The following is a 12683-nucleotide window of genomic DNA, read 5'->3' on the forward strand; positions in this document are numbered from 1 at the left end:
GTCCTTTTGCAACTGAGATATTTCACTCAGCATAATGTCCTCCTGGGTCACCCATTTTGAATAATATTGCATGAGTTCCTTGTTTTTCAATGCAGTGTAGTATTCCACTATGTGACTATACCACAGCTTCTCTGTCCATTCGTTTGTTGATGGGCACCTGGGTTGTTTCCAACTCTTTGCTATTGTGAACAGAGCTGCAATAAACATGGGTGTGCATATATCTGCTTGGGTGTCAGTTATGGTCTCTGTGGGATATATTCCCAGTAGTGGAATTGCTGGGTCAAATGGTATCTCTGTTTGCAATTTTTTGAGAAAGCGCCATACCGCCTTCTACAGTGGCTGCACCATTTTATACTCCCACCAACAGTGAATAAGGGTTCCAGTTTCTCCAAAACCTTGCCAGCATTTGTTGCTTGCTGTTCTGTTAAATTTTGCTATTCTGACTGAGATGATATCTCATAGTTGTTTTAATTTGCATCTCTCTTAGAGCTAGGGATTTTGAACATTTCTTCATGTGCTTGTTGGCCATCTGAATGTCTTCTTTGGTGAAGTGTCTGTTCATATCCTGTGCCCATTTTTCAATTGGATTATTTACCTTTATCTTGTTGTGGTGCTCAAGTATTTTATAAGTTCTAGATATAAGTCCCGTATCTGACATGTCATTACCAAATACTTTTTCCCAGTCTGTGGCTTCCCTTTTTACCCTGTTGGAGAAGTTTTTGGATGTGCATAGGGATTTGATTCTTAGGAGGTCCCATTCATCTCTTTTATCTTCTCCTGGTTGTAGAATTTTCAGGATACTTGGAAGACTGTTTATGTTCTGGATTAGGACTGCTAGAGTTCTTCCAAGCTTTTCTTTAATGAAGTTTATAGTCCTTGGTTTTAGTCCTAGGTCCATGATCCACCTTGAGTTGGTTTTTGTATATGGAGTGAGGTGTGGATCTTGCTTGAGTAGGATTTCTTACTATTTTTAAAAATAAGTTTTACAGTCAGATAAGAGTCTGAGAAATCCACAGGGCAGTCCTGCTAGCTTTATGACAGTGATCAGAAAAACCCCTGCTGGGGGTGGGAACCCATCTTCTTACAAGATAACAGGAATAAAGTGGAAAGCAATTCAGAGTCTCTGCAGACAGACAGCCTTAAAAGAAAAGTTCAAAATGCCTTGAGCTTGATTGCTTCATTAAGATATGAGAGCTTCAATAGTAATTAAAAAAAAAACAACTAAAACTGTTTGCTGTCAAGTCGATTCAGACTTACAGTGACCCCCTTAAAGAAATAAAACAAAGCCTTTATTTTGAAACAAGTTTAGACTTACCGAGAAGTTACAGAAATAGTACAGCAAGTCTATAGGGCCCTGACTCAACTTCTAGTGTTAGCAGTGGCAGAAAAGAATTCAAACTAGAAAATTCACATTAGTCCACCACTGTGCACTAAACCAGAGAATTTGAAAAAACTTTTCATCAGTACCCTTTTTCTGCCCCAGGATCCTGTCAGCATCCTGCCTAGGATCTCACGTTGTATCCAGTTGGTATGTCTCTTGAGTCCCTGGTCTATGACCTGTCCTCAGTCTGCTGCATCTCTTGTAACCTTGACGTTTTGGGGAGCTCTGTTGAGGCTCTCTGAGCGGCCTGTCTGATGTTTTCTCATTGTTCCTGGAGTACACAGTTCATGCTGCGTCTTCCTCAGTCCACCCTATCCAGCATCTGTGATGCTTATTTGTCATTGATGGTGGTCTCAGCCACCTGGTGGAGTGATTTCTGCTGGGTTTCTCCACTGTAGGGTTAACAATTGGAAGACCTTGGTTGGTGCAAACAGCTAATGAGCTTAACGGATAACCCAAGGGTTGTAGGTTCCAGTTCACCTCGTGGTTTCTCAGGAAGAAAAGCCCTTGTTGTCCACTTCTAAAAGCTCAGCCATTGAGAACTTTATGGAGCACACTTGGACTCTGATGCCCTAGGGTCACCGTGCATCTGAATGGTCTCAACAGCAACTGTGTATCATTGATTTGCTACTAAAACTCTCCTTAGGGAGCTCTGCTGGTCTAGCAGGGAAAGACTTGTGCTACCAACACAGACACGTGCAGTTGGATCCACCAGCTGCTCCAAGGGTGAAAGATGGGCAGTTTCTTCACGGGCAGTGTAGGTCTGCAGCCTCAGAAAACCTGCTGGAATATCAGTCAGCTAGGAGTCCGTTCTGCTCACGGGCACATAAAAACAACTAAAGCTCTCATTTCAGTGACACTCACCTTATTGCCATGGATCAGAGAGACCTCATAAGTGACCTTCCTCTGGGGTCTCGAGGCCGCAAATCAGCGGAAGGAGGTGGCCCATCTTTCTCCCTCAGAGCCGCTGGTCACTTCATCCACAGAGAGATTCTGCCTTTGGGCTGCAACCCCTGTGGAGTAGGCCGTGGGGATTTGTGTTGCCAACCCAAAGGCCTCACCTTTCTGCTGGTTCGGATCCACCAGAGACTCCTTGAAGAGAAGTTGGACAGTCTCCTCCCGTGTGATTGACAGTCTTGGAAACCCAGGGGAGGGTCAGCTGTGAGCTGGTTCTGACTTGCTTGTCATGAGGAAGTGAGCGATGCAAACCTGTCTTGAGTTTTGCTTTGTCTCTTTCAGAACCTCAGACGTGAGTTTTGCCCCGTGTTTGATGCTGTGGCAAGCCTCACGGAGGTGTCTTCTTTGGAAATGATGACAGTGGTTGGTGGGGGTAGGGGGAGCTTACTTTCTCAAATGCTCGCAATCCCTGAGTTAATTTGCATGAGAGAATGGCAAATGTGGGTTTTTTTGCTTCTGGATTCAACAAGCAGCAGTCATGGACAGTGTGGCCTTGAAGGAGCCTAGGCAACCCCAGATTCATTCAGAACTCTTTCTCCAGCTCATTTCCGTTACATCAGCTCTACGTGTTAAGCGTTCTCTCTCTTCCCCCAGCACCTCCCTCCCCAGCGGTCCGGCCAGCAGCGCTGGGAGCGTCCCCGCCAGCGTACCCGTGCAGATGCCAAAGCCCAGCAGGGTCCAGCAGGCCCTTGCAGGTAGGCCTCTTGCCCTCAGGTTCGGGAACAAATTGCCTATGTGGTGAACTTGGTGTGGGGATGGGAGGCACAGGGGGGCTTTGTGCGGCAGGGATGTGCTGACCTAGGGGAGTAGATCTGGTCATGATGGGCCAGACATCCCTCCTTGGGCTCTCCAGTGGTGGGTTTCTGGGGGTGGGCCTTTCTCTGCCTTTTTAATTGTTATGTATCACTGAGTACTGTTGAAAAAAGCCACATTTCTTTCTGGAGATGTTTATAGCATTTACTTCCTGGGACCCTTGAGGAATCCACAGAATCATACTGGCCTTGGTTACATCTCAAATAAGTTACTTTTTACCCACTGAGATGGTTTATTAACTATACATATTGGAGCTGTTTCTAAAAATCCCTTGACAAGCATGAGAGAGCCACTGCAAGTTGTCCTTGTAACTGTTACTTAAAAATATGCAGAGGAAGACAGAACAGTGTTGTGAACTTCCAGCTTTTAAAGATTGTAAAATGAAGAGAAAAATCAGTTTGTGTTTGAGGAGTCACACTGGTGATACAGGGTCGATTAGAGGGGACAAGGCTGGAGGTGGGGAGGCCAGTGTGGAGCCCTGATCCGAAGCCAGGGCAGTGAAGGTGGGAGCTTCTGGTCAGGTGGTCAGGCTGCTTGTGAGAGGAGGAGGCACGGAGTCAGGGCTGCTGGCATCCATCTGAGGTGACACTGCTACGGTGGTGATGATAGTGAGGGGTCTGCACCATGCTGTTCCATCCTCAGCATCCTCTGTGAGGCAGGTACTGTTACTCTCACTTTACATCTGAGGAAACTGAGGCTCAGTGAATTTAAACAACTCGCCCCAGGCCTGATAACTAGCACTTGGTGGAGTTGGGATTCCTGCTGGCATGTTGACCTCAGGACGCAGCTCCTCCCATCCCTCTGCGGCTCCCGGATGCCGTGGCAGAAGGGTCATGACTGCTGTAGATGCTGCTGTCCAGGAGTGGAAGTGTGGGGCTCAGAAGAGGGATCTGGCCTCTGTCTGTGGAGGCAGTGGACACCATGGCAGGATATGAGTGCCCGTGGAGCCGGAGGGGAGGGAAGGGACCAGCAGGGTGCTGGCCGGTGGGGCAGCTAAGGAGGTGGCAAAAGAAGGCGTGCTAACAAAGGAAAAAAGAGCATCACAGTCTGGGCAGGGTGGGGCTGGGCAAGCCACAGGGAACGCTGTGTCCAGCAGCCTCTTGAACCTGCTCCAGCTGCTGAGCCGTTAACCTCCGCTGGGCCAGAAAAGGGCGTGAGTGCTGGAAACTGCTGCCTAGTTCAGGTCTGTGGTGTCAGATGGTGAAGGTGAATTTTCAGCTCTAAGAGTTGAGGGTGTTGTGTCTGGAGGTTAGTGGAGAAGGAGTTGGAGCCCAGATTGTGAGTAACAGGCCTGACCCCACATTCCTGCCGAGGGTCTGGGAGCAAAGTGAGCCCTGTGTCCCAGGAGGGAGCCTAGCATGGGTGGCAGGTCCAGCTGCGTGTGCTCACTAAGGCTTGAATACACGTGTAGAGAAGCTTTCTGAATGAGTCTTAGAAATGGTCTGGGTGATGCCACTCCCCACCTTACCACCTGGGCTAACACTTTCACTCTTTTTTCCCTGCCTTTATATTTATTTATCCAAAATATTTTACTGTGTGTTCGGTGAAGGTTTACACAACAGTTTTGATTCCTGTCCAGCAAATTCTGTACTGATATTTGGTTACATTCTCTATTGTGTAAACAGTCCCACTTTTTTCCCCTTTCTGGTTCCATTGCTGTTAGTCTCTTTTCCCTGGGTCCCTGTATTCTCATCTTTGTTTTAAAGTTATTGACCATTTGGTCTAGAGTAGGTGAAATTTTTGTTTCTTTTTTTGAGTAGGTAAATTTTTAAAGGTGCACAGCCCTTAGGGTGATATTTTTTTAGTTGATTTGTTATTTGACTACAGGAGTTAGTTTTGGTTCAAGGTTTGAAGAGTATCTTGGAGCCTTTGTCTCCAGGAGTCCTCCAGTCTCAACCAGTTAAGTAGTTTTTTTGGTTCTGTAGAAATTTTCTTAAGAAACATGAGGTTCACATTTCCATTTCTCTCCCCATCTTTCAGGGGTCTGTCTTCTGTGGTCGTTGGTAGCGCTTGCTGGGCGTCACCTTATTCTTCTGCTCTGAAAGGTGCGAAGGCCGTGGTCTGTATGGACTCATGTCCTCTGAGTCCTTGGTTTCTCCTTTGCTTTTGTTCCAGGTGAATGGAAAGCAGTTCACCAATAGGTGTGTCTTAGATGACCACTCACAAACCTTGAAGACTCCAGACACTCCCCGTCAAAGTCATTCTGTAGAAAGCAACATTGTTGTTGTCATTACTTTATAAGCAGTCATAACACAAGGTTGTAAGTTACTGGTATAGCTTCATTGAGAATGTAACTTTATGAACCATATTATGCCAGTTGACCAAGATGTTCCTCAAGACACTGGTCCTAATCCTTCAAACCCAGAATTGCAGTCCTGCAAGACATTTGGTTATATCTAACAAGTACCCGAAACTGTGTCCCCCCCATATGTTTTATTATATGCGCACATGTATATTATCTGAATATGTATGCCTGTGGACACATCAGTACATATACACGTGCATATCCCTGCATGCACGGGTATATACATGTCTGTACACATGTACATATGTATTCATATACACACACATGTTTTATAGTTGTTTTTGCTATTGCTTAAAAAAATAGCAATTAGACTCCAAATATAGTTAAAGAAAAAAAAGCTTTTAGTAATGACAATGATTTTGCAAAATGGGAAATATAATGCCAAAGAATCCCGGCTGTTGTCTCCAAGAGCTGTTCATTTGCACAGACTTCTAAAGATAAGCAAGAGGTACAGCTAAATGCTTGTGATGAGTAGTATTTACAGAACTCAGGGGTTAGGACAAGGTTATAGAAACACCCAAGGTTTTGTAAAGACTCAGGCACAGTTAGAAAAAAACCCAACAAAAATCCATTTTTTAAACAGTGGAGTCACAAAAGGAATATTTTCTGAGAATCGCCAGACCACTGAAGTCACATGCTTAACACCTGTACACACCAGGAGCCTGACAAAACCACACTCATCAGCATTACCCAGTTCTGATCTGCACAGTATTTTGTAAAACTTTGTGACTTCCTGTCTGAAGCACAGTGAGACTCAACAAGAAAAAGGAGTCTAGAGGCCTGTAACCGGCTCAGAAGCTTTAGTCCTGTCGAGCTCCCTGAGTTCCAGGATATTCTTTCCCAGACCCGTCACCTGCTCTCAGGGAGATTTCTTGACCTCTGCCTGTTCTTAGGGTCGCTGTGAGCCATATAATTAGCTTGATAGCACCTAACGACTTCGATAGGTATTGGTTCTGAATCCAGGTAGCGTGAAGTCCTTGACCACTTCAGTCTCTTCTTCATTTATGATGATGGGCCTTTTGATCGAATTTTGCGGATATTTGTTAATTATGTTGAGACAAAACCTTCAGTATAGATTATGTTTGAGCTGAAATTTAGAAAAATTGTCACAACCTGACCAAGGGGCGTCATACCATGATAAATGGAGAAAAAAGTCAAAATGGCCAGGCATTTAGTTTTACTTAGATCTACAGTCAGTAAGTACAGCAGGCAGGAAATCAGAAGTTATGTTGCTTTGGGCAGATCTGCTGCCAAGGACCCCTTTAAAGTAAGGAAGAGCAAGGATGTCAATTTAAAGACTAAGGTGCACCTGATCTGAGGCATCGTTCTTTTATTTGCTTCATATGCTTGTGAAAAGTGGATAATGAATAATAAGAACGAAGAAGAATTGATACCTTTGAATTGCAGTGCTGATGAAGAGTCTTGAATATGCCGTAAGCTGTTAAAGAACAAAGAAATCTGACTTAGAACAAGCAGAGCTGGGTGCTCCTTAGAGGCTAGGATGGTAAGACTGTCCCACATGCTTTGGGCATCTTATCATTAGGGGCCAGTGCTTGGCAGGAGACCTCGTGCATGGAAGGATGGAAGGTCCTCAACAAGATGGAGTGGCCCAGCGGCTGCAGCAGTGGCCTTCAGGTAGTGAGGATGTGAGGATGGTCCAGGTTTCAGCTTCATACACGGGATCGCCGGGAGTCGGGTGACTCGACAGCACTGACAGTAACTGCTCTGAGGGAGAAAGGTAACAGTCGTCTGCTTCTGTCCAGAGTTATACAGCCTCGCACAGGGCTGCTCTGTGCTGGGGGGATTGCTGTGAGTTGGAGTTCACCCAGCGACAGTGGCCTTAGTTTGTGGTTTACTGGAAGATGAGAAATAGTCCCCCAAAGTTGAGGGCCTTAGCCTCCAGCTAGGAGGTATTAGAGGGGGGACAAGATCCTGCAGCAGATTGCCACCTCATCTGAACCCAAGGCTCTTTGATTTGGACCTGGTGGTGGGTCCTTGTCTAGGGCATCAGGCAGTGAGGGGATCAGAGCACATGCCCCACAAACATAGTCTAGAGACTGCCCGTTCTCTCCCTGAACAGTCTTTATGGAAAGTGCCACAGCCACGGCAAGGTGAGGGGATGGCCATAGAGTTAACATAGGTGGGTTTACAAGCAAGTGGTCATTTTGTGGAAGGACTTGTATACCCTTTACCGAGATGATGCATAAGGCAGGTGTGCAAGTGACTGCTTCACTGGCTGATGCAGGCCCAGCCTTCTCTCTGCGGGGTGCAGGCAGGGAGAATCCTGGCCAGGCAGAGGCCTGCCATGTCCTACCCCACCACCTGCTCTGCCTGCCCTGGAGGAAGGAAGGAGCTGCACGACCTGCCCGAGACCATTCGGACCATAAGCAGCAGTGCAGGTCTTTGAGTCAGGTGTTGAAGTCTGAGTGGAAGGAGAATTGGCTTAGACCCTAAACCCCTGTCTACTAGTCAAAAGATGGACCCATGGTTAGAACGGGGGTGTTTGGCAATTGGAGCCCGAGAGTCTGCTTCATCCTCCAGACGTCTGCCGGGTAACGTGGAGACCCCTTAGATGGTGCGGCTGTCCAAAGGGTTGAGGTTATCTGACGGTTGTTGGGAGTGTTGGGGCCTGACCCTGAGACTTTGCAGCTGAGGAAGGAGTACTGGCTCACGCCCGGTGTTCTCCCTGCCATCTTACACGCTTAATGCTATCTGGTGAACTGCTTGTTGGGTGTGGGTCATGTTCAGCCTTTCATAAGATCTGCCGCTAGAGCAAGTTGCTCTTTCTCTAGGCTTTCAGCTTAGGTGAGTGATTCTACATGGTGAATGTGTTAGAAGAAAAAGAAAGAATAAACGAGATAGAGTTGGGAGGGAGGGAGGATGTCTCTGTCCCCGCCCTCTCAGAGGCTGGCTCTGAATCTCACCTCTTGAGCACCAGCTGCAAGTGCAGTGTTTCTCTGAGAGGCCTTCACACCAGAACTAGGTCAGATTTCACCAAGTTACAGGTTTCAGTCCTTGAAGCTACTAAGTCAGCCAAAAACTCTCATCCAGCCACAAGCTTGGAGGTCCCCAGCTCCCCAGATTCCGACCTACTGATATAGATCGGGGTTCTTTCCACTGCCCAGTCAAGTGCACATGGCACTGTCACTTTTGTCCTCTAGCTACCCCTCTGGATATCAGCCAGAAACTCCGGCTTCCTACGCCCCTCATGTCTCTGTCAGGTCTGAGGCTTCACTGACCATTGAAACTCAAAAAAGCTGCTATCACAGATGGGATACAAATGAAGAGACTCTTGGAGCAAGGTTGCGGAGAGTCCCATGTGGGGCTTCTGTGTCCCAAGAAATAGACCCATGGGTCTCCCAAGCCAGGATATCTTACACCAGACAGGGAGCTCACCAAACTGCTGTGCTGAGGTTTTATTGGATCCTGGTCACGTAGGGGTGTGGGATTGCATCATTGTGGACCTGCCAGCTCCCATGCACATCTCAGTAGCATAACCTGGCAGGTGCCTCTGGCCTGGCATCCCTTCATGGCTAACAGAGCCTTCCATGTGTGTGTGAAATTCCAGGTGTCTGCAGGAAGCCATGTTAGGCTGCTAACTGAAAGGTCATGAGTTTGAATCCAGGGCTTTGCTGTAGAGCAGTGGGCACTATGCTCCTGTAAGGATTTACTGCCGTAGAAATACAGCCGAGGGTTGGCGTCAACTTGGGTGCGGTGAATCCAGATTACCCAGGTGCCCTTCCGGCACGGTGGACTGTGCTGGGCTGCTAACAAAAAGGCTGATGGCTTGTACCCACCGGGTACTCCACAGGGGAACGATGTAGCAGCCTGCTTCCTTAGAGAGTTCCTGCCTAGGAAAGCCCGTGGAGCAGTCAGTCAGCTTTGCCCTTTAGGGCTGCTGGGAGTCAGCATCAACCTGACGGGAGGGAGTTACAGGTTACCTAAGCAGCCTGGTGGTGCTCTGGTGATGCACTGGCAGCAGTTCGAATCCAGCAAGCACTCGGTGGGAGAAGGATGTGGCAGTCAGCTTGGGTGGAGATTTACAGCCTTCGGGATCCCACGGGCAGTTCAGCCCTGTCCTGCGGGTCACTGTGAATCATCTCCATAGCAGCAGGTTGGGTTAGAGGGTGTTTGCAGGAACCAGAGACAGAGACCAGGTCCTTTACCACATCTTACTATTTGGGGTAGGTGGTCAGGGCAGACCCCTCTGGGAAGGTGCTCCTTGAGAAGTCTGAAGGAACGAGGGGGCTTGCAGGTACTGGGGAGATCACCCTGGCTCGAGCTTACAGAGGCCCGGGGTTCGCTTCAGGAGCACACATCTGCGCCCATTATCTCCTGCTCACTGCTACCTGTACCTGCTTAGCATTCTGCTCACCTGTCCGCACTTCCTGGGAGAAGCACTTGCTCCCAGAACATCCTTGCGCTTGGGGTGGTGGTGCATTAAGCGGAGCCCCGCCAGAGCACAGGGAGCCTGCCTGGAACTCGGTTGTCTGCTGCCTGTTTTGTGTCCTGCCGAGTGGCCACCACCATGTGACCAGGCACAGAGTTGCCTGTATCACCCAGCTTCTGGCTGGCCTCTGCTGCTTTCCCTGAGCTGAGTGCATTTGTTGCTTTGGGAGCATTTCTCCTTCCTGTGGAGGTACATGGCTGGCCCTGGAGGGTCCCAGTCCCCCCCCACCACCACCACAACTGACACAGAGGCTGCTGTACCTGCTGTGACCTGTTTGTGGAGGGGGAAACCAGGTGTGTGGCATTGTCACTTCCTGTCCCAGGCTCCCTCCTGTGTCTGGGCCTGTCTGGATTCTGCGGGTTAGGAAAGCCCCCCTCAGGGAGACCGTCTAGGGGAAGCCCCGAGTTCCCATTCCCCTGGGGAGGAGGTGCTTTGAGCCACAGACTGATGCAGGAGGATTTTGGCAGCTGTCACTGGACAGCAGGGTCAGGAGACCGTGCTGTATGTGTGGGCACCATGAGCGCCCCGGGAAAGCAGAGCAGCGGGGGTGCAGGTCTTCTCTGTGCATGGGAATGTGGCCTCCACCCTGCTGGCATGGGGGCACAGAGACCTGAGGAGGGCTGAGAAGTGGAAGCTTCCGAGACCCCCATGATGCCCAGGAGACTTTCCTCCTGCCGCATGGCAGGAAGGCTGTTTGAGCCTGGAACACTGTTAGCAGAGAAGGAAGCCACAGCCTGTGACCTTTGCTGCTCCAAAGAAGAGACCACAGTCCTGGAGGCCGTGGCCTTGCTGTGACCGGATGGGGGACGTTAGATTTCCTGTGGTCAAAGCAGACAGTACTGCATGGCCACAGAGTGATCAGGAGCCCAGCAGCACACAACACAACACAGTGACCTTGTGAAGTCACCCTGCCAGTGGGCCTTGTCGTTTCGCTGTTCCCTTCTGTCCTCCCTCTCTTGGCCAGCATGGGAAGATACCGCCCACAGATGTGTGGGTTTCCTGGGCTTGCTGAAGCCAGCGACCTTGCCCGCCAGTGTGGCCTCGACACTCATGATGAGATGCCTGGGGGTCACCCTGGAGACCCATAGGCCGATGCCTCTCCCAGCCTGGCTGATTTGGAAGTTCTCCAGGCCCTGACCTGCAGCTCAGCTTTGTGGCCTGGGTCACTCCGGACTGCTTGGAAGGCCCAGCCTCTCTGGGGAGGTTTGTGGGTCCTGAGAGCCCTTGTGCGGCCGCCGCCCCAGACTCACCTGGGTTTATTGATGTCATGTGCTGAATTGACGCCCTTTAACGTTTCTCCCCTCTCTGCATGTCTGATCTCGCTCCGTGTAGGCATGACGAGTGTTCTGATGTCAGCCATTGGACTCCCTGTGTGTCTTAGCCGCGCACCCCAGCCCGCCAGCCCTCCCGCCTCTAAAGGTCACAGCTCAGTTAAGAGATTGAGGAAAATGTCCGTGAAAGGTAGTTCTATTTGCAAACGCTCCCCGGCCCCGGCCCCTGCTAAGCCTCCTCCACACCTTGCTGCCTCTGACTCCTCCTGCATCGGTGACTTGCCCTGTAGCTCCTCCTCGGCCTTCTCTCTGTCCTTGGCCTCTCAGGGCGACGGCTTTCTTTGTCCCTTCTTCCAGCCTTCTGCTGCGGGGGTGGCCCCTGGGGAATCCTTATTTCCTCTGAGAGCCTGAGCCCAGGTCTTAGCTCTGGGCACTGTTTGAATGAGGGGCTTTTCTTGAGGGTCCTGTCACTTTGTAGACACACAGTCAGGGGGAAGAGACTTTGGGCCGACCATAGGCTCGAGATCGGGGAACAACTTTGTCCCCTTCCATAGAAGCTAAGTACTTCAGAAGAGCTAGGGTCTGATCCTGCTCTCCTTGGCCTCCAGCCCTGCCTGGCCCCTTTGGGGCCACTGCAAAGGGGTTCCTTGATGACCACCACTCTGTGTCCTCCGTGGCCAGCAGGAGGGATTGAGGCTGGGGAGGTGTGCGGGGTGCTCACAGGAATCACATGAGGTGTACGTTAGGATCTGTCCAGAGTTACCAGTAATTTAGCACCATCATGTGGCCATAGCCGTGCAGAAGCAGAAAGCCCTGGCGGCCATCAGGACAGTGACACACGGAGCAGGACTTCACACTTGCCCGTCCTGCGTCTGGGGCTCGGTTCCATCACATACCCATTCTGGCCAGCCGATTGCTCCCCTGACTTGGGCACCACCTCCTTACAGATGGTTGTGTAAGGGGTAGGAAATCTATACCAGAAGCTTTTGGCACACAGCAATGGCAACTGCATCTGCTCAACACCCATCTCCTGCCCTGGGGCACAAGACGGGGTCCTAGGGAGGGTTTTAATTAGGCAGCAGTCAAAGGCTTGACACGCTCCTTTCTTCCTGTGCCTTGGAGGTGGAGACGGGCACTGTGGGCAGGTAGGCAGCCCTGCCCAGGAAGAACACGGCAGTTACTCCTTTCAGTTGATGGTTCCCAGGCTGGTGAAAGTACTTACAGTGCAAGAATCACCAAGAGGGTGGGCCTTGGAGTGCTGGCCTCACCGGAGCTGGGCCAGGAGTAACTCTGGGCAGATAGAGTCTTGGAGTTCATCTGGACACTGGCTTATAGCCACCAGGCCATAAAATATCCCTCCCCTGAACTCACACACAGCTGCTCAGACCAAGACAAGATGACCACTCTGTGCCAGTCAGGGATTGTGTTTTGGCCTGGCTTTCTCAGACAGGGTGCTTGAAGAGAAGGGGAGAGATAGGGAGGGAGGGAGAGAGAGAGAGGGGGGGG

At 50.0% G+C, this 12683-nt stretch overlaps 1 protein-coding gene across 2 annotated transcripts in view; it reads left to right on the forward strand.

The window, feature by feature from the left end:
• The window catches only part of DTX2 (deltex 2, E3 ubiquitin ligase), a 29571-nt gene that overhangs the window by 8283 nt on the left and 8605 nt on the right, over window positions 1-12683 (forward strand). Inside the window, exons 3-4 of one of the 2 annotated variants that reach the window (XM_006889699.1) lie at window positions 2933-3033; window positions 11239-11367. In XM_006889699.1, the coding sequence (XP_006889761.1) occupies window positions 2933-3033; window positions 11239-11367 (230 nt within the window). The remainder of the gene's footprint in view (window positions 1-2932; window positions 3034-11238; window positions 11368-12683) is intronic. The other variant, XM_006889700.1, reaches the window with a different exon arrangement.

The sequence above is a fragment of the Elephantulus edwardii genome, unplaced genomic scaffold (assembly GCF_000299155.1).
Source record: "Elephantulus edwardii isolate Elephantulus edwardi_28Jun2011 unplaced genomic scaffold, EleEdw1.0 scaffold00080, whole genome shotgun sequence".
In the NCBI taxonomy this organism is placed as follows: Eukaryota; Metazoa; Chordata; class Mammalia; order Macroscelidea; family Macroscelididae; genus Elephantulus; species Elephantulus edwardii.